Genomic DNA, 19,120 nt, shown 5'->3' on the forward strand with positions numbered 1-19,120 from the left:
CTGGCTTGAACTCAAATGCCACTTTCCCTTTGTTTACAGACCGCTTTCTCACATCTGTAGGTTCTGAAAACCACAGCTAAGGACGCTCACCCCAATCCCTATTCTGGCACATAAATCATAAAGGAGAAGCATGGCAGTGCATGCTTGGTTCTGGTACAATGTGGAAAACATATCTTGAATAATAAGGACTTCCCCCAGAAGCTGGCTTTGTCAATGTGTTTAGCGCACCTCCCACCCACCCTGCTGCTTAAAACATTTTAGGACCCATCTTTCAGAATTGCCTTCAAAACCTGCTACAAGTTTTTAAAACATTTTCCTCTTTTTTGAAACAGAGTCTCGCCCTGTCACCCAGGCTGGAGTGCAGTGACGCGATCTCAGCTCACTGCAACTTCTGCTTCCTAAGTTCAAGTGATTCTCATGTCTCAGCCTCCTGAGTAGCGGGGATTACAGGCATGTGCCACCACATCTGGCTAATTTTTGTATTTTTAGTAGAGCTGAAGTCTCGCCATGTTGGCCAGGCTGGTCTCGAACTCCCGACTTTAAGTGATCCACCTGCCTCGGCTTCCCAAAGTGCTGAAATTACAGATGTGAGCCACCATGCCTGGTCTTTAAACATTTTCAGTGGTGGCAAATCTTCATACTCCCAGGTTGGATTTGATTTGTGGGAACTGACAAAAGTTATTCTGAACCAAAGCTGGCACATGAGGTATGGGTGATCAAACTGGCTGACAGTATTTTGGTCAGAGCAGGGTATGACAGTTTCTCATTTAATTTTGAAAACTACTGATGAAATCCAGAAATAATAGCTAAAATTTGTTGAGGTTGTATCATGGGTCAGACACTATGCTTAGCCCTGTGCTTATCTTATCCCTTAATACCCAGTGTCAATTAACAGGGAAAATCTACACTTAAGAAAACAGAATCAAATGGTAATTTATTCACCCTCTCTTTCCCAATTTATGGAATTACTCATTTACTAAATTTGCCTGGCCTTCGGCTACTCTCTGTTTTGTCAGAGTCTAGTCATCTTTCCAGATGCAGCTCCGGGCCCATGATCTCTGCAGGCCCTTCCCTGACTCCACCAGCAGAGACTTCCGCTGCAGTTGCTGTCTGACCTCCTTTGGCTCTTGGTCATCATATACCAACCTGGATGGTCTTGTGGGCCTGTTGTATTTTCCCACCTAGACTACAAGCACCTGGGGCTGGGACCATGTCTCAGGTTTCTTTGTCTATCTCACAGGTGCTTGATACAACACTGCTCACTACACACTCAGTTACTGCTCTGCTGAGGCTCCCGAGCTGATGGAAGGCAGCCCCATGAGAAGTTCTGGAAATACAGAGACAGCGAGAGCACTACTTAAGTAGATGCTGGATCCTAATTCTAGTTTGTTAAAACTAATTTCATTACTGAATGCTCTTATGCCACAGAAAGGAAGGAATCTTCAGAACATAACTTGTACCCAAATCTCAGAAAAAGGCCACTCTGATCATCCTCTGATTGTCAATGCCCATTTTTGAAACACAACATCTGATTTATCTTTACACCCAGAGCGCTCAATGCCCCCAAGCTTAGGTATGTGCTGGAAAAGTGAAGTAATTTTAACACTAACCCAGGTGAACAATAATTAGGAAGGTACACTTGCAGTGTTTTACAAAAAGGAATAAAATATAAGTTATTTTTAGATAATCTATATATACCACTACTCTCAATTGATGTAAGCTATAGTTGATATATGTATAGTTTTATATAATACATGGGTTCTTGATAATGCCTAATTTTTGAAACGAATGAAATTTTAGATATAAGCCAAGCTTGTGATATAAAGGATCCCTGTGATCAGACCTTCCGAGAATTTTCCTGTAAAGTTAATAACCATATTTTTGTTGTGTGGTTAATCCTACATTTTTAGACCTGCCTGTAAATGGGTCACTTAAATTATTGGCCACTAAAGGGCAGTTTCACCACAATTTTTCCTAATCCTCTTCCTCCTCCCACCTTCCACCCTGGTCCGCAGGAACCTGGTCCACAGCACTTAACAAGTCTTACAGAACTGGTTATATACATAAATCCATGAAGGCTTCTGCAGCCCTTCAACCCACTGTTAAGACTTATTCTTCAGACTACTCATTAGCATTTAATCCTATACTAATTTGCATTTTATTTGACTTTCCATGTATATAAATCTTATTTTCAAGAACAGGGACTTTGCCTTCTCTTTGTTTTTATTTCTTATAGGCTATACAGTGGATGAATGCAATCGGTGGTTTACAGGTGTATTTTAAGGTTAAACTTTTTGTTTTTGAGACAGAGTCTTCCTCCATCGCCCAGGCTGGAATGCAGTGGCACCATCTAGGCTCACTGCAACCTCCACCTCCCAGGTTCAAGCGATTCTCCTGCCTCTGTCTCCTGAATAGCTGAGATTATAGGCATGCACCACCACGCCCGGCTATTTTTTGTATTTTTAGTAGAGCTGGGGTTTCACCATGTTGACCAGGCTGGTCTCGAACTCCTGACCTCAGGCGATCTACCCACCTCGGCTTCCCAAAGTGCTGGGATTACAGGTGTGAGCCATTGCACCCAGCCAAGGTTAAACTTTTTAATCTGCCATATCGAAATTTAAAATGTGTACACTTTTAGATCTAGCAATCCTACTTTTAAGATTCTCATCTGTGGGGATATTTGCTCAATTATAAAAAGCTACAGATAGGTACAAGAATGTTCACTATGGCATTGTCTGTAATAGCCAAAAAAATGGGGGGCCAAGGTGGGTGGATCTCTTGAGCCCAGGAGTTCAAGACCAGCCTGGGCAACATGGTGAAACTCTTGTCTCCTAAAAATACAAAAACTAGCGTGGAATGGTGTCACACACCTGTGGTCTCAGCTACTCAGGAGGCTGAGGTTGGAGGATCACTGGAGTCCAGGAGACAGAGGTTGCAGTGAGCCAAGACCACACCATTGCACTCCAGCCTAGGTGACAAGAGCCAGACTCTGTCTTAAAAAAAAAAAAAAAAAAAAAGTGTGTGTGTGTATATCTGAAGTCATAGAAAAACTCTGGGCCGGGTGCAGTGGTGCATGCTTATAATCCCAGCACTCTGGAAGGCAGAGGCAGGCAGATCATTTGAGGCCAGGAGTTTGAGACCAGCCTTGACAACATGGCAAAACCCCATCTCTACAAAAAATTTTTTTAAAAAATAGCTGGGCCTGGTGGTGGGCACCTGTAATCCCAGCCACTTGGGAGGCTGAGGCAGGAAAATCACTTGAACCTAGGAGGTGGAGGTTGCAGTGAGCCGAATTTGCACCACTGCACTCCAGCATGGGCGACAGAGCAAGGTTCTGTATAAAAAAATAATAAAGAAAAACTCTGAAAGTCTGGAAGAAAATAGCAAAATATTAATAATGGTTATTTTCTAGGGCAAGGGCCAGCAAACAATTTTAGGGAACAGGCCAGATAATAATACTTTAGGCTTTGTGGGGCATTAGTCTCCAAAGCAACCAGTCAGTTCTGCCACTGCAGCACGACGGCAGCCACGGGCAGTCCACAGCAGACGAGCCCAGCTATGTTCCACTACAACTGTGTGGGCGCTGAAACTGCACCGTCGTTTAAACTTCATATATTACAAAACATTCTGTTTTGATTTCTTTTCAACCATCTCAACATGAGCGGACATTTTTAGTTAATGGCTTTACAAAATTAGGTGGCAGACGAGTTGGCCCCAACCCCTGCTGTAGAGGATAAAATAGGAAGAGTAAAAAGGGAAAGTTTCCACCAAGGAAGTGATGGGATTGTATGTGAATATTACTTTCTTTTTGTGTGTTCTTCTCCTTTTCAAATAAAAATAAAATCTGAAATAAACCTAAAAGTGAGACCACCAAATCCCACCCGTAGTACTAACATAAACATCAATGAAGTTCAGTCCTTGGGCTCACCTTTGCCTTAGACCTCACGGTGATCAGGGAGCTCCCAAACCTTGAGCTGGCCTGTAAAACATGCAGTCTGTTAATGGGCTTTGGAGAACATAGTGTAATACTTTATCCATTTAAAATAAACCAAGGGGCACTGTTTTGGTAATTTCTCTTTCTTCAGTCTTTCAAGGGATACTTACTTCAGGAGAAATCAATACATATTGAGCCTGAAGAAAAAAATTGAGAAGAGAGATAATGTTATTACTGTTTGTGTGGCTTTTTAAACTCCATGTTAATTAGACCCTTATACCCTCATTTCTACATTTCTTCCTTTTTTTTTTTTTTGAGAAGGAGTCTCGCTCTGTTGCCCAGGCTGGAGTGCCGTGGCGCGATCTCAGCTCACCGCAACCTCTGCCTCCCAGGTTCAAGCAAGTCTCCGGCCTCAGCCTCGCGAGTTGATGGAATTACAGGTGCCCACTACCACGCCCGGCTAATTTTTTTGTATTTTTAGTAGAGAGGGGGTTTCGCCACGTTGGCCAGGCTGGTCTCGAACTCCTCACCTCAGGTGATCCGCCCACCTCGGCCTTCCAAAGTGCTGGGATTACAGGCATGAGCCACCACGCCCAGCCTCATTTCTACATTTCTTGATTAGCCTTACAAATGTATATGCCCTTTGACCCCAGAAATTCTACTTATAGAAATACAGGTCAGAAAATAACCAGATGTATAAAAACGTTTATGTGACTATTTACCATATTATTTAAAACAACGAAAATTGGAAATGCCACAATTGACTAACAATAGTTAAATAATGGGTAAATAAACTATGGTTTATCTGTAGATAAAATACTCATCAGCCAGTATATATCATATTATATAAGAATATCAGATAACATAAGAAAATGTTCTCGGTATATTGTTAGGTAGAAAGAAAAATCAAGTTACGGCCCAGCACAGGGGCTCACACCTATAATCTCAGCACTTTGGGAGGCTGAGGCAGGCGGATCACTGGAGGTCAGGAGTTCGAGACCAGCCTGGCCAACGTGGTGAAACCCTGTCTCTACTAAAAATACAAAAAATAGCCGGGTATGGTGGTGTGCGCCTGTAGTCCCAGCTACTCAAGAAGCTGAGGCAGAAGAATCGCTTGAACCTGGGAGGCGGAGGTTGTACTGAGCCAAGATCATGCCATTGTACTCCAGCCTGAATGACAGAGTGAGACTTCGTTAAAAAAAAAAAAAAGTTACAAAATTATGCACAAATTATGCACAATAGGATCACAATTGTCAACCAAAATATGCACATACATAGTGTAATACTTAAGGGTAGGCTTTAGAATCAGATCTTGGTTCAAATCCCTGTTGTGCCATGTCCTTCCTGACAGTGTAACCTTGAATAAACTTCCTCTCTGATCTTTAATTTTTTTATTTTAAGACAGGGTCTTGGGCAGATCACAAGGTCAGGAGATCAAGACCATCCTGGCTAACACGGTGAAACCCCATCTCTACTAAAAATACAAAAAAATTAGCCAGGTGTGGTGGCGGGTGCCTGTAGTCCCAGCTACTTGGGAGGCTGAGGCAGGAGAATGGCGTGAACCTGGGAGGCGGAGCTTGTAGTGAGCCGAGATCGCGCCACTGCACTCCAGCCTGGGCGACAGAGCGAGACTCCATCTCAAAAACTAAAAATAAAAAAAAAAGACAGGGTCTCCCTATGTTGCCCAAGCTGGTCCTGAACTCCTGGGCTCAAGGGATCCTCCTGCCTCAGCCTCCCAAAGTGCTGGGATTACAGGTGTAAGCCACCACACTCAGCTGAGATCTTTAATTTTTTTAATCTGTAAATGGGCATAATATTAATTTCATTTTTTTTTTTTTGAGACGGAGTCTTGCTCTGTTGCCCAGGCTGGAGTGCAGTGGCACGATCTCGATTCACTGCAAGCTCCGCCTCCCAGGTTCACATCATTCTCCTGCCTCAGCCTCCCAAGTAGCTGGGACTACAGTCGCCTGCCACCAAGCCCGGCTAATTTTTTGTATTTTTAGTAGAGACCGGGTTTCACCGTGTTAGCCAGGATGGTCTCAATCTCCTGACATCATGATCTGCCCGCCTCAACCTCCCAAAGTGCTGGGATTACAGGCGTGAGCCACCGCGCCCAGCCAATTTCATAGCTTTTATGGGGATTAAATGATACATAGTTCTTAGCATATGCATACTAAATGCACAATAAATAGTAGTAATTAAATTCATAGGAAAAATACTAGCAGGATCCGCTCTAAAGGTAAACAGGTATTAGCTCTGCAGAGTGGAATTTTAGGTAGATAATTTTTCTCTTCCTTGTACATTTTTGTATTTTCTAAAATTTTCATAGTAAACTTCCACTAATTTTGCAATTTAAAAAATAATTTTAAATTTTTTAAAATAGGTGTGGCATGGTGGCTCATGCCTGTAATCCCAGCCTGGCCAACATGGTGAAACCCTGTCTCTACTAAAAATACAAAAAATTAGCTGGGCATGGTGGTGCATGCTTGCAGTCCCAGCTATCTGGGAGGCTGAAGCAGGAGAATGGCTTGAACCTGGGAGGCGGAGGTTACAGTGAGCCAAGACCGTGCCACTGCACTCCAGCCTGGGTGACAGAGCCAGACTCTGTCTCAAAAAAAAAACAGTTAAATAATGGCCAAATGTTTTAGGCCCAGGAAATGTAACTTAAGGAAACTCACCCCAAAAAAGGAATAAACAAACAAATGAAACAAAAAGCAAAAGAGAGGACATTTGAATGAAACTCCAGTGGCTGTCCGGGCATGGTGGCTCATGCCTGTAATCCCAGCACTTTGGGAGGCCGCGTGGAGGGACAGCTTGAGCCCAAGAGTTCAATACCAGCCTGGGCAACATAGTGAGGCCCCATCTCTACAAAAAAATAAAAAGATTAGCCGGGTGTGGTGGCACATGCCTGTAGTCCTAGCTACTCGGGAGGCTGAGACAAGAGAATCATCTGAGCCCAGGAGTTTGAGGCTGCAGTGGGCCATGATCATACTACTGCACTCCAGCCTGGGCAATGGAACAGTAACCTGTCTCTATTTTAAAAAGAGAAACTCCAATGGCCATGGCCTGTTTTCTTTCTTCTGTGCTGTGGGTGCCTAACCAAGCAGTGGCAGGCTGTGTGACCAGGGACCTACATAACACCAAGTCCAGTGGGACTTTAGCTCTGGGCACAAATGTTGCAGAACTGTAAGAACGGCAAGCAGCTGGGGCCCACAAAACATGGGCAGATGATGGTGTCCTGACCCCAGGTTGTATGAATTCAGGTAAGCATTTTATAGTGGACATGAGTTAACGAGGAATCAGCAATTAGTGATCCTTTCCCAATAAGGTATAGAATTTTGTAGAACACTTTACCTTTTCTTCTGGACATGGAGTTATCCATGATTTGCATTTGCCAGTCATGTCACCAAGGGTGGTCTCTTTGCCATTATATACATAAACTCGGCCATCTTCTCCCCCAATCAGTCCAGAGGTTACATCTGCTATCCTCAGGGGGGCTGCCATGATGATTTCATCTGAAAACAATAAAAACCGGCAGAAGGAAGTATTTGACTCCTCACTGTCATCTTTTCCTTGTTCCGCTACTGGATCCTAACCCAGCCTCCTGCAAATAATACTAGTGTCTCCTTTAGTCTGCCGTGATTTCATCCTGGCAAAGGCAAAGGCTTTTGTTTCCTACTTCATTCATCAACAGCAATTACTACAGGTGATTCTCATATTACCACCTTCAAGAAGTGCAACTCCCTCTCTGGTCTTACCTGATTCAAGATCTGTCTATAGGTCCTTGGGCCACTGGGCTGTCAATTATAAGGGCAGAGCCCAGATGATCCAATTAGGGGACCCCCCCACTGGGCAAAGGGACTCAGTTCTTGTCAAAGGGTCCAGTTCCTTTCTTACCTAAGCCATCATCATCCAGGTCACTCAAGTGCAGAACGCCACCAAATCGGGAGAAGCGGCGGTCTCCACTGAAGGTGCTGAGCAGCGGAGGCTGCATGTCAGATGTGAGTGCGTACATGCGAGCGGCTCCGCCTTGGTGCAGGGTCACGGTCAGGAATGCCATCTTAGACATGTCATCTGAAACGAACCACAGTTCCTGCTGGCCTCACAAAAATGAAGGCATTACAGAACACGGAATAGCACCCCATCCTCAAGTGACACTGATCACTCAGGATCCTACAGGACAGTCGGTTTTGGTGCTGGTCATCTCCGGCAGTCAGGGAGGTACAACCAGCTTGGGCACCAAGGCACAAACACAAGAGAGCTTCAGTGATTTCCCTCCAGGCAGATATTCTTTTTTCCAGTCTTATCCCCATAATACAGTCTCCACACAACCACCTTTTTATTTTCTCATATCACAAACTGCCTAGGTCACCCCCATGACTGACACATCCAAACGCAAGTGGACTCTGGATGGAGTCCAAACTCTTCACAAGGCCTTACAGAATCTAACTCCCACTTGGGGATCTAGCGCCATTAACCCTTTCACCCACACTTCACCATAAATGAACTTAAACCACAGCCCAATCTATGTCTTAAATTTGGGCCTTTGGACATGATGTGTTCTCTGCCTGTAATAGAGGCATATGCTCCTCGTGCTCCCCCTGTCCACATCCCTCTGCTGGCTACTCCTGCTCACCCTGCAGAATTTGGCTCAGGTGTCCTCCTCTGGGAAGCCTTTCCTAATCTCCCTGGTCTAGAGAAGAGGCCGCTTCCATGTGCTCCCGTACATAGTAACACCGAGTCCAGTGGGACTTTAGCTCTGGGCACAAACACTGCAGAACCACAAGAACTGCAGACAGCTGGGGCCTACAAAACATGGGCAAGTGATTGTGTCCTGACCCCAGGACCTCTGAGTTCAGGTAAGCATTTTACAGTGGACATGAGCTGTGCCCAGTGCCTTCCGAATACCCATGGCAGGGCAGCATCGCTCTGCATTCACTTCTGTGTCTCCTGCATCAGGCACCCATTCCACAAGCAATGGGGTCACGTCTCTGTCTCTCTAGCCACTGTACCTAGCATGGTGCTTGGTTCTGTACAAGTATTTAATAAAGTGTTTTTTGAATTAATGAATTTTGAACAAACTCAAAGTTAGTTGTTGGAATTTCGCTGTAAACTTTATTATTTGGAACACAGCTTTGATTTCAGAAATATAAATGGCACCTGTGGGTTGGTGGGGCTGGTGGCCCTCTGAGAAGTTTGCTGTACACTGACAAAGTATCAGTGCTTGGATACAATCTCACGTCAGCATCCACTGAGTTTTGTGTGTTAAACTGAGCTAATTCGACCTGTGTTTTCGGACAAACTTGTGCCTTGTTTATGGGAAACTGTCCGCTAGAAGTCACTGAGGGCTCAAAGCAGAGTCAGCAACAACAGTCAGATATAACAGCTAGAAAACAGTAGGAAATAAGAAACAGTATTTTAAAAGCTCAGCAATCTGAAGCTTTCTGATACACGGTAAACAACCTGACCTAACACATATGTCTCCTAAGAGAACAATGTGCCAGTACAATAGTTAATATTCAGAGTGAAAGCCCAAAATATCAAGAAATGTTGAAATAAGAGAAAATCTTCACTCCTTTTCTTTTTTATTATTGAGATTGAGTCTCCCTCTGTCACCCAGGCTGGAGTGCAGTGGCGCGATCTCGGTTCAATGCAACCTCCACTTCCTGGGTTCAAGCGATTCTCCTGCCTCAGCCTCCCAAGTAGCTGGGACTACAGGCACGCGCCACCATGCCCAGCTAATTTTTTTGTATTTTTAGTAGAGACGGGGTTTCACTGTGTTAGCTAGGATGGCCTTGATTGTCCTGACCTCCTGATCCGCCTGCCTCAGTCTCCCAAAAGTGCTGGGATTACAGGTGCAAGCCACCGCACCCGGCCACATTCCCTTTCTTTTGGTGCTTCCTAAAGGAACCATGAGCTCCCTGGAGCGCCCAGGAATACAGTAACACTTCCAGCTCTCTGTCTACTCCCTGCTTCAGTCCTTCCATGGCAAGAGGGTACCTGAGGCTTCTCCCTCTGGCTCTGCCGCCACAGGATGAACACTGGCCCCACTGCATGTGGGAGAATCTCAGAGAAGTCACCCCAAGGTATAGCTTTTGGAGCAAGAATTAGGAAGACTGAATAGGGTTGCCCATTGAGACTGTGTTCTCTAATCCAACTATGTCAGCTCTTCAAAAGTACATATTTTGATATCCCTCTGAATGATTCATGAATCTATTTCAGAAATGATTTGAAATGCACAAGGATGAGGAAGAATTGTAATTAATCAATACTCCCAAATCTCTAACATGCGTCACAGTCTGTTAAAGAACAGAAGCATATAATTTAAAATAATTTCATCAAAGTGTTTTCTTAATTCTTCAGAATTAAAACAGAAGAATCTAGACACTTGGAAATTTCAGTCATTCAAAACACCTCACCCTCTCAATCATGCAAATTAAACAATGGATTATCATACACATTTAGACAATTAAGGAGAAAAAAATGAGGTAATGTTGTAGGCATTTCTATATTATTTCAGTACTGAAAATAATTCTGAAGAACTTTGGCTTTTAAAAGGGCTACATGCAGAGGCCTTTACGAATTCACAAATTCTAGAATGCTACATAACACAGAATTCCTTCTGTAATGCTTATACCTTCTAGTTAACATAGAATTCCTTCTGTAATGCTTATACCTTCTAGTTAACATAGAATTCCTTCTGTAATGCTTATACCTTCTAGTTAACATAGAATTCCTTCTGTAATGCTTATACCTTCTAGTTAACATAGAATTCCTTCTGTAATGCTTATACCTTCTAGTTAACATAGAATTCTTTCTGTAACGCTTAAACCCCCTAATTAAGGACCATTATCTTTTAGACCTCCACATTGCCTTCATTTCTGCCACGAGCACTAGTCCCTAGGGTTGTGTTTGGGATGCGGGGATGGCGAGTATTTTTTAAATAAACACACAAGTGTTTTACTTCTCATGTGGAACTTTTCTTCCAGGGGAGGGAGCAGAAAACAAAAGAGCTATTGTAAAATACAGGTGCATCTCACCAACTCTACTCTCTTGAAAACCACAGGAAAGAGGATATCATCTTGTAATGTGGTTCATATTTGTGTCTCAGAAAAACTATAAACCTGCTGGGCATGGTGGCTCATGCCTATAATCCCAGCACTTTGAGAGGCTGAGGCAGGAGGATCACTTCAGCTCATGAGTTCAAGACCAGCCTGGGTAATGCAGTGAGACCCCATCACTACAAAAAGTAGGGTGTGGTGGCATGTGCCTGTAGTCTGAGCTACTCAAGAGGCTGAGGTGGGAGGATCGCTTGACCTCAGGAGTTCAAGGTTACAGTGAGCTGTGATTACACCATTAAACTCCAGCCTGGGCAATAGAGCAAGACCCTATGGCTTAAAAAGAAAAATTATCAACTGTAAGTTACTTAATGTCACCAGCTTTCAGGATTACTGCAAAATAGTCAAAACTATGAAGATGTCAAGAAGATCTTTTATATTTGATCATTATCAAAAGTGTGAAAAATACTAAATAAATAAATAAATAAATAAGAAGCATAATCCAGGTGTGGTGGCACATGCCTGTGGTCCCAGCTACTTGTGAACCTGAGACGGGAGGATCACTTGAGCCCAGAAGTTCATAGCCAGCCTGGGCAACATAGCAAGACTCCATCTATTAAAGAAAAAAGCATAAAGAAGAAAATGTATATACTACATATATTTCTTTCTGGAAAGTGAGATAGGTAGGTAGGTAGGCAGATATCTATAAACATACATTTTAAACAAAATGGAGATTTTGTGGATTATAAAATTTTAAATCTGATTCTTTTCACATTTAGGCTATTTCTAGCTTTTTATTACTATAAATAATACAGCCATCCCTCAGTATCCATGAGGGATTGGTTCCAGGGCCTCTCACAGGTACCAAAATCCACAATGTTCAAGTCCCTGATATAAAATGGTAGTGACTGGGTGCAGTGGCTCATGCCTGTAATCCCAGCACTTTGGGAGGCCGAGGCGGGCAGATCACCTGAGATCAGGAGTTTGAGACCAGCCTGGCCAAAATGGTGAAACTCCATCTCTACTAAAAATACAAAAAAAATAGCCGGGCATGGTGGTGCGCGCCTGTAGTCCCAGCCACTCAGGAGACTGAGGCAGGAGAACTGCCTGAACCTGGGAGGCAGAGGCTGCAGTGAGCTTGAGATCACACCACTATACTCCAGCCTGGGCAAGAGAGCGAGACTCTGTCTCAAAAAAAAGTATATCAAAAATCTCAAATTTAGATTAATCTGTGCCTTATAGCTGTGATTCCCAAACTGCACACTGAAGCACTTCAGTGAACTCGCAAAGATGCTGTAGATATTTTGACATTTCAAAGATAACAGTGACATCTGACACCACATGAACTACTAGGTGGAGGCCGGTCACAGTTACGACACGAGAGCCCTGCATTCCTTTCAGTGATGCCACATCTTTGCAAAGCTGCGTATTCAGGGATGGTTGTGATAAAATGCAGGTACTATGCAAAAATTGCTGTGGATTAGGAAATGAGGGAAGTTGTGTCTAACCTGATTCCAAGACTTGAAAAGCTGTAGTGCCAAGAGAAGCTAAGTGGTTAGGACATAAATGCAGGGCATGTGCCCATGTGGTCACACAGGCACTGCATTTCGAAAGAACCTATGTCTGTCTTCATGTTGTCCTGTCTCTGACTTGAAATTGTCAACAATTTTTTAACAAGGGGCCCTGCATTTTTATTTGGAACTGGGCCCCACAAACTGTGTGGGTGAAATACAAGTAAAATACAAGTAAAATGGGAAAATCTGAACAATGTGGGTGAAATATATCAATAACAATAACCTGATTGTGACATTAATTTATATTTATATATAATATAGTTATATATACATTCATATATTATATATACATATAGACACATACATGTATATATAATATATACATATTATATACATTTATATCATATGTTAGCATACTTATATACACATGTTATAAATTAGCATATTATATACATACATAAAAGTTATAATTAAACTTATTTTCTATTTTTATTTTGTTGTGGGAAGTCAAGTACCCACAACAATATGAAGCCAGGAGAAGAACAGAAATTGTGAAGATTTCATGGACACTTATCACTTCCCCCGTCAATACCCTTGTGATTTCCTATGCCTGTCTTTACTTTAATCTCTTAATCCCGTCATTTTCGTAAACTGAGGAGGATGTATGTGATGACTGCGTTAACTGCACAAATTGTTTGTAGAGCATGTGTGTTTGAACAATATGAAATCTGGGCACCTTGAAAAAAGAACAGGATAACAGCAATGTTCAGGGAACAAGAGAGATAACCTTAAACTCTGACTGCCAGTGACCTGGGCAGAACAGAGCCATGTTTCTCTTCTTTCAAAAGCAAATGGGAGAAATATCGCTGAATTCTTTTTCTCAGCAAGGAACATCCCTGAGAAAGAGCATGTGTCCCTGAGGGTGGGCCTCTAAAATGGCCCCTTTGGGTGCGGCCGTCTTTTATGGTAGAGCTGTAGGGATGAAATGAGCCCCAGTCTCCCATAGTGCTCCCAGGCTTATTAGGACAAGGAAATTCCTGCCTAATAAATTTTGGTCAGACCGGTTGTCTGCTCTCAAACCCTGTCTCCTGATAAGATGTTATCAATGACAATGCGTGCCGAAACTTCATTAGCAATTTTAATTTCACCCCGGTCCTGTGGTCCTGTGATCTTGCCCTGCCTCCATTTGCCTTGTGATATTCTATTACCTTGTGAAGCCCGTGATGTCTGTGACCCACACCCTATTCGTACACTCCCTCCCCTTTGAAAATCACTAATAAAAATTGCTGGTTTTGCGGCTTGTGGGGCGTCACAGAACCTACCGATATGTGATGTCTCCCCCGGACGCCCAGCTTTAAAATTTCTCTCTTTTGTACTCTGTCCCTTTATTTCTCAAACCAGCCGACGCTTAGGGAAAACAGAAAAGAACCTACGTGAAATATCGGGGGTGAATTTTGCCTGATATCTGGCTGAATTTCCTGATATAATTTATTTATTTTTTAAAAAATGGGATCTCACTCTGTTGCCCAGACTGGAGTGTAGTCGTGCGATCATAGCTCACTGCAGCCTTGAACTCCTGGGCTCAAGTGATCTTCCCACCTCAGCCTCCTGAGTAGATGGAACTACATGTGCCCATCACCATGCCTGGCTTTTTTTTTTTTTTCTGTAGAGATGGGGTCTCCCTATATTGTCCAGGCTGGCCTCAAATTCTTGGGCTCAAGCAATCTTCCCACCTTAGTCTCCTGAGTAGCTAGGACCAGAGGTGCATGCCACCACATCCGGCTAATTTTTGAGATGGAGTCTCACTCTGTCACCCAGGCTGGAGTGCAGTGGCGCAATCTCAGCTCACTGCAAGCTCTGGCTCCGGGGTTCACGCCATTCTCCTGCCTCAGCTTCCTAAGTAGCTGGGACTACAGGTGCCCACCACCACGCCCAGCTAATTTTTTGTGTTTTTAGTAGAGACAGGGTTTCACGGTGTTAGCCAGGATGTCTCGATCACCTGACCTCATGATCCGCCCACCTCGGCCTCCCAATGTGCTAGGATTACAGGAATGAGCCACTGGGCCTGGCCCAATTTTTTAAATTTTTTGTAGAGACTGGGTCTCACTGTGTTGCCCAGGCTGGTCTTCAACTCCTGGGCTCCAGTGATCCTCCTGCCTTAGCCTCCCAAAGTGCTGTGATTACAGGCATGACTCACCATGCCTGACCTTCTATTTTATATTGTACTTTATCATAGGAAAAAAAATTATCAAGAGAGTAAGGGCACCAAAACCAAGAAAGTTTGAGAAACTCTAATTCACAACACTTGGGTAGAAAGAGTGGTGAAGAAAATAAAGTTAATAATGTGTGTTGCAAGAGCTTAGAAATCATTCCCTAGACTCTGAAAAGCAAAAATGATTCTGCGGCTGACTGCTATGGTTACTATTTGAGACCGTCATTACAGCAATTACTACTGTCACTGCTTGAGACCGTCATTACAAGACTGAACAAAGGAGGACAAACGTAGAAGTGAAAACTTAAAGCAAAAGAAATTGTTTTAAAGGAAGGGGAACTGAGGAAGAAGAGAGCTCCTTGCTCCTAGTGAGCAAAGGCAGCTAGCTCCCGAGCTTCCACAGCCCTCCCCATTTATTGGTTAGCAAGAGCAGGGAGGAGGAGGTAACGATTGGTCAGCTGCTTAATTGATCACAGGTTCATATTATTATTAACAGGCTTCAGATGTGCCTAATCACAAGAAACACTGCACTTGGGGCGTGACTGTCCTCAGCTTTCCTTCTGGGTGGCAGACGCAGTTTGTCAGTTTGCCAACATTCTGCATTTATGAGAAACAGTTTTGCTGCTTACTCAAATAGCCTCCAGTGGTATACTGAGTTATCATGACCGTCATTCTTTTGGTCTCCAACATGATTCCAAAGCTAAGTCAGCACTTTTTTTGTTATAATGCTGTGTCTTCGATTTAATGAAAAGTTTAGCCATTCCTTTGCCTAATCCACTTCTTTTTTTTTTTTTTTTTTTTTTTTTTTTGAGACTGAGTCTCACTCTGTCACCCAGGCTGGAGTGCAGTGGTGTCATCTTGGCTCACTGCAACCTCTGCCTCCAGGGTTCAAGCAATTGTTGTGGCTCAGGCTCCGGAGTAACTGGGGTTACAGGTGTGTACCACTATGCCTGGCTAATTTTTGTATTTTTAGTAGAGACAGGGTTTCACCATGTTGGCCAGGCTGGTCTCTAACTCCTGACCTCAACCGATCCACCCACCTCTGCGTCCCAAAGTGCTAGGATTACAGGCGTAAGCCACTGCACCCTGCCTGCCTGACCCACTTCTGCTTATTATTCAAATCTTTCCCATATTGCAAGAAACAACAACCTTTCTGAAAAATAGTTTGATGATATATAACAAGAGCTTTTAGAAAGATTAGAACCTCTACTCCAGGAATTCCATCTCCAGGAATCTATCCAAAAAACTAATCAGAAAGGCAGTCAAAGACTAGGTACATGAGTGTTCAATAATTCTTTATTCACAATAGTGTAAAACTGGAAACAAGCCTACAATTCCAGCAACAGGATGATGTTAGTAAATGTTGGCATTAAAAAAATGCAATGCAGATGTCAAAAATCATGTTTTAGAATATTCACTAACATGAGAATGTGCTTAAGATATAAAATAAGTCAAAAAATTAGGAATGACAATATTATATATAGCATAAGCTTCAGTTTTTAAATATCTGGGTAAGGGGTGATTTTTTTTTCCTTCTATATATTTCCTTGTATTTTCACAAGTTTCCACAATAAGCATAATTCACCTTTATAATCTGGGAGGAAATAGTTCTTCTTGTTGTTTTTTTTTTTTTAAGAAAAGACTATCTTTCCCATAAATTAAACAAAATAATGGTTTACTAGAGTATGTCTTCAGGGGTGGGTGCAGTGGATCATGCCTGTAATCCCAGCACTTTGGGAGACTGAGGTGGGAGGATTACTTGAGCCCAGGAGTTAGAGACAAGTCTGGCCAACATGTTGAGACCCTCTCTCTATAAAAAATAAAAAATTAGATAATGTGGTGGCTGACTGCCTGTAGTCGCAGCTACTCAGGAGGCTGAGGTGCAAGGATCACTTTGCCCAGGAGGTCAAGGCTGCCATAAGCCATAACCGCACGGCTGCACTCCAGCCTGGGTGACACAGAAAGACTGTCTCAAAAAAGAAAAATAAAAGACAGGTCCTCATAGTGGACCTGTTCCTAGTGAACTGACTTATACAATTTTTCTCTAGCTCCAAGTTCCATGGGATAGGGGCTTTAAAAATACACTAAGTTACTTTCATATGTCATTTTCAACAAACCTTTGAAATACAGATTTTATTTTATTTTTGAGATGAAGTCTTGCTCTGTTGCCCAGGCTGGAGTGCAGTGGTGTGATCTTGGCTTACTGCAACTTCTGCCTCTCAACATTCAAGTGATTCTCCTGCCTCAGCCTCCCGAGTAGCTGGATTACAGGTGTGCACCACTACGCCTGCCTAATTTTTGTATTTTTAGTAGAGGCAAGGTTTCACCATGTTGGCCAGGCTGGTCTCCAACTCCTGACCTCCAGTGATTCTCTCACCTTGGCCTCCCAAAGTGCTGGGATTACAGGTGTGAGCCACCACACCCGGCCTGAAATAGATATTTATAATTTGTTTTGTAGATGGTGATACAAAAGTTCTGAGAGGTTAAGTAACTTCCCCAAAGTTACATAGATTGCTATTAATTAAAAAAGGAAATATTGAAACCTAGAGCTGTTCAGCTCCAGATCTCATCACTTTCTTCCAATACGATGTGTACAAGGAGCCACATGACTGAAAGGAAGCAAAGTTTCACGATGTGTGACCTACCGTACGTCGGGGCTCCAACCAGCAGCACTTGTGTCAGAGTCCCATTCATCAGTACGTGGCCACTGGACAGGGAAGTACCCAGTTTCCCCATTGCCTGTGAGATACAATAAATCAATATTGCATAGGTGAGAAAGCTTCCTTGGAGTGTCCACTCTCCTGTGGGGGGGAGGGCTTGTCATACCTTGTCTCCAGAAATCGTAAACCAGCTTTGGCCGTTTGGTGGGAAGTAGCCATACACCCTCCCAAGGCTCTTTTTCTCATCTCGGATGTGTAACAAATGGCCCAGCCTAGAAGGAAGCACATTGGGCTTAGCTGCCAGGGCACAAGACTGACAGCTGGCCAGGTACTCAGGTGCAAGGAAAGGAAATGCACCTCCCCCCATCCAGGCCTCCCAGCAGGCTCTCTGTCTCTGTGACCCTAGGCCTGGAAGTGTGGGGATTATTGGAGTTAATCGCAACATCCAGGCTCTCCAGGTGCCACACCCACCATCCTGCCTCCCAACTGACAAGCCTCCCAGCAGACTCTCTGGGATAGAGATACAGGGGTACCTACTGTTATGGGCTCAGTGGTGGTCCCCCCAATCCCTACACTGAAGTCCTAACCCCCAGTATCTCTGAATGTGACTATTTGAAGACAGAGTCTTTAAAGAGGTGATTAAGTTAAGATGAGGTCATTCGGGTGGATCCTGATCCAATAGGACTGGTGTCTTTCAAAGAAGAGGAGAGGCAGGAGGATCACTTGAGGCCAGTTTGAGACGAGCCTGGGCAATGCTGCAAAAACCCATCCCTACAAAAATGTTTTTAAATTGAAAAAAAAAATTAGCTAAGCATGGGCACACACAACTTGTAGTCCCAGCTATTCAGGAGGCTGAGGCAGGAGGACGAGTTCGAGGCTGCAGTGAGTTACCACTGCCCTCTGCCCTTTGCAACAGAGTGAACCCTCACCCCCTCCTCCCAAAAGAAAAAACAGAAGTGAGGAATGGGGCACAGACACACACACAGGGAAGACAGCCATCTGCAAGCCAAGGAGAGAGGCCTCAGGAGAAACCAACCCTCTGACCTCAACCTTGATCTTGGACTTCTAGCTTCCAGAACTGTGAGAAAATAATACACTTGTCTATTTTTAAATTTCTAAGGAGGAGAATTTGCAACCTTGCCCAGAGCCTTGGCTTTTCCTTTGAAAGTCAAGCATTTCCTAGCCCTTTTCCCTAAGCCTGACGCTCAGTGCGCTCCACAGCAGCAGGTACCTGCCCCTGTGTTCATGGTTCCCAGCCCCCAGCATCAGCCTCACCTGCTGGCATTCTTCCAGGTCGGGCTCCCAACCAACAGCAAGGTTCTGTTGTCTACAGTGACACCGTGAAGGGAATATCCAAACCAGGAGAAGTCTTCCTCGCCTCTCACCGTCCAGTTGGCTGCCTCCACGTTCAGTTTTTCTAAAGAAGACAACTCGTCCTTTTTACTAATACTTTAAGTGAGAGAACTACTGGGATGAAAATAAAGGGTCCTTTTCGTAGCCTAATAGAAGTTGGTTCATTTTGCTGAGTTTTTGCCAGAGGTCTTATATGTCCCCATGCTGATCCCAGGACCCCAACGTCATTGAATCTCACAATTCATACGAGAAATACATTTTTAGAGCTCACTTGTGTGGAGCAGAGGATGCTATTTAAAAAGGCTCTGGGCCAGGTGTGGTGGCTCACACCTGTAATCCCAGCACTTTGGGATGCCGAGGTGGGTGGATCACCTGAGGTCAGGAGTTCA

General features: G+C 43.7%; 1 protein-coding gene across 3 annotated transcripts in view; it reads right to left on the reverse strand.

Annotated features, from left to right (window-relative positions):
- Positions 1-19,120, reverse strand: part of GPLD1 (glycosylphosphatidylinositol specific phospholipase D1) — a 120,858-nt gene that overhangs the window by 4,333 nt on the left and 97,405 nt on the right. For all 3 annotated transcript variants that reach the window (XM_063725390.1, XM_024248181.3, XM_054557286.2), the window contains 7 exons: positions 18,654-18,795; positions 17,545-17,650; positions 17,364-17,457; positions 7,832-8,008; positions 7,289-7,449; positions 4,105-4,131; positions 3,929-3,979 (listed from right to left, as the gene is read on the reverse strand). In XM_063725390.1, coding sequence (XP_063581460.1) covers positions 3,929-3,979; positions 4,105-4,131; positions 7,289-7,449; positions 7,832-8,008; positions 17,364-17,457; positions 17,545-17,650; positions 18,654-18,795 — 758 coding nt within the window. The remainder of the gene's footprint in view (positions 1-3,928; positions 3,980-4,104; positions 4,132-7,288; positions 7,450-7,831; positions 8,009-17,363; positions 17,458-17,544; positions 17,651-18,653; positions 18,796-19,120) is intronic.

This window comes from Pongo abelii, chromosome 5, assembly GCF_028885655.2.
Source record: "Pongo abelii isolate AG06213 chromosome 5, NHGRI_mPonAbe1-v2.0_pri, whole genome shotgun sequence".
In the NCBI taxonomy this organism is placed as follows: Eukaryota; Metazoa; Chordata; class Mammalia; order Primates; family Hominidae; genus Pongo; species Pongo abelii.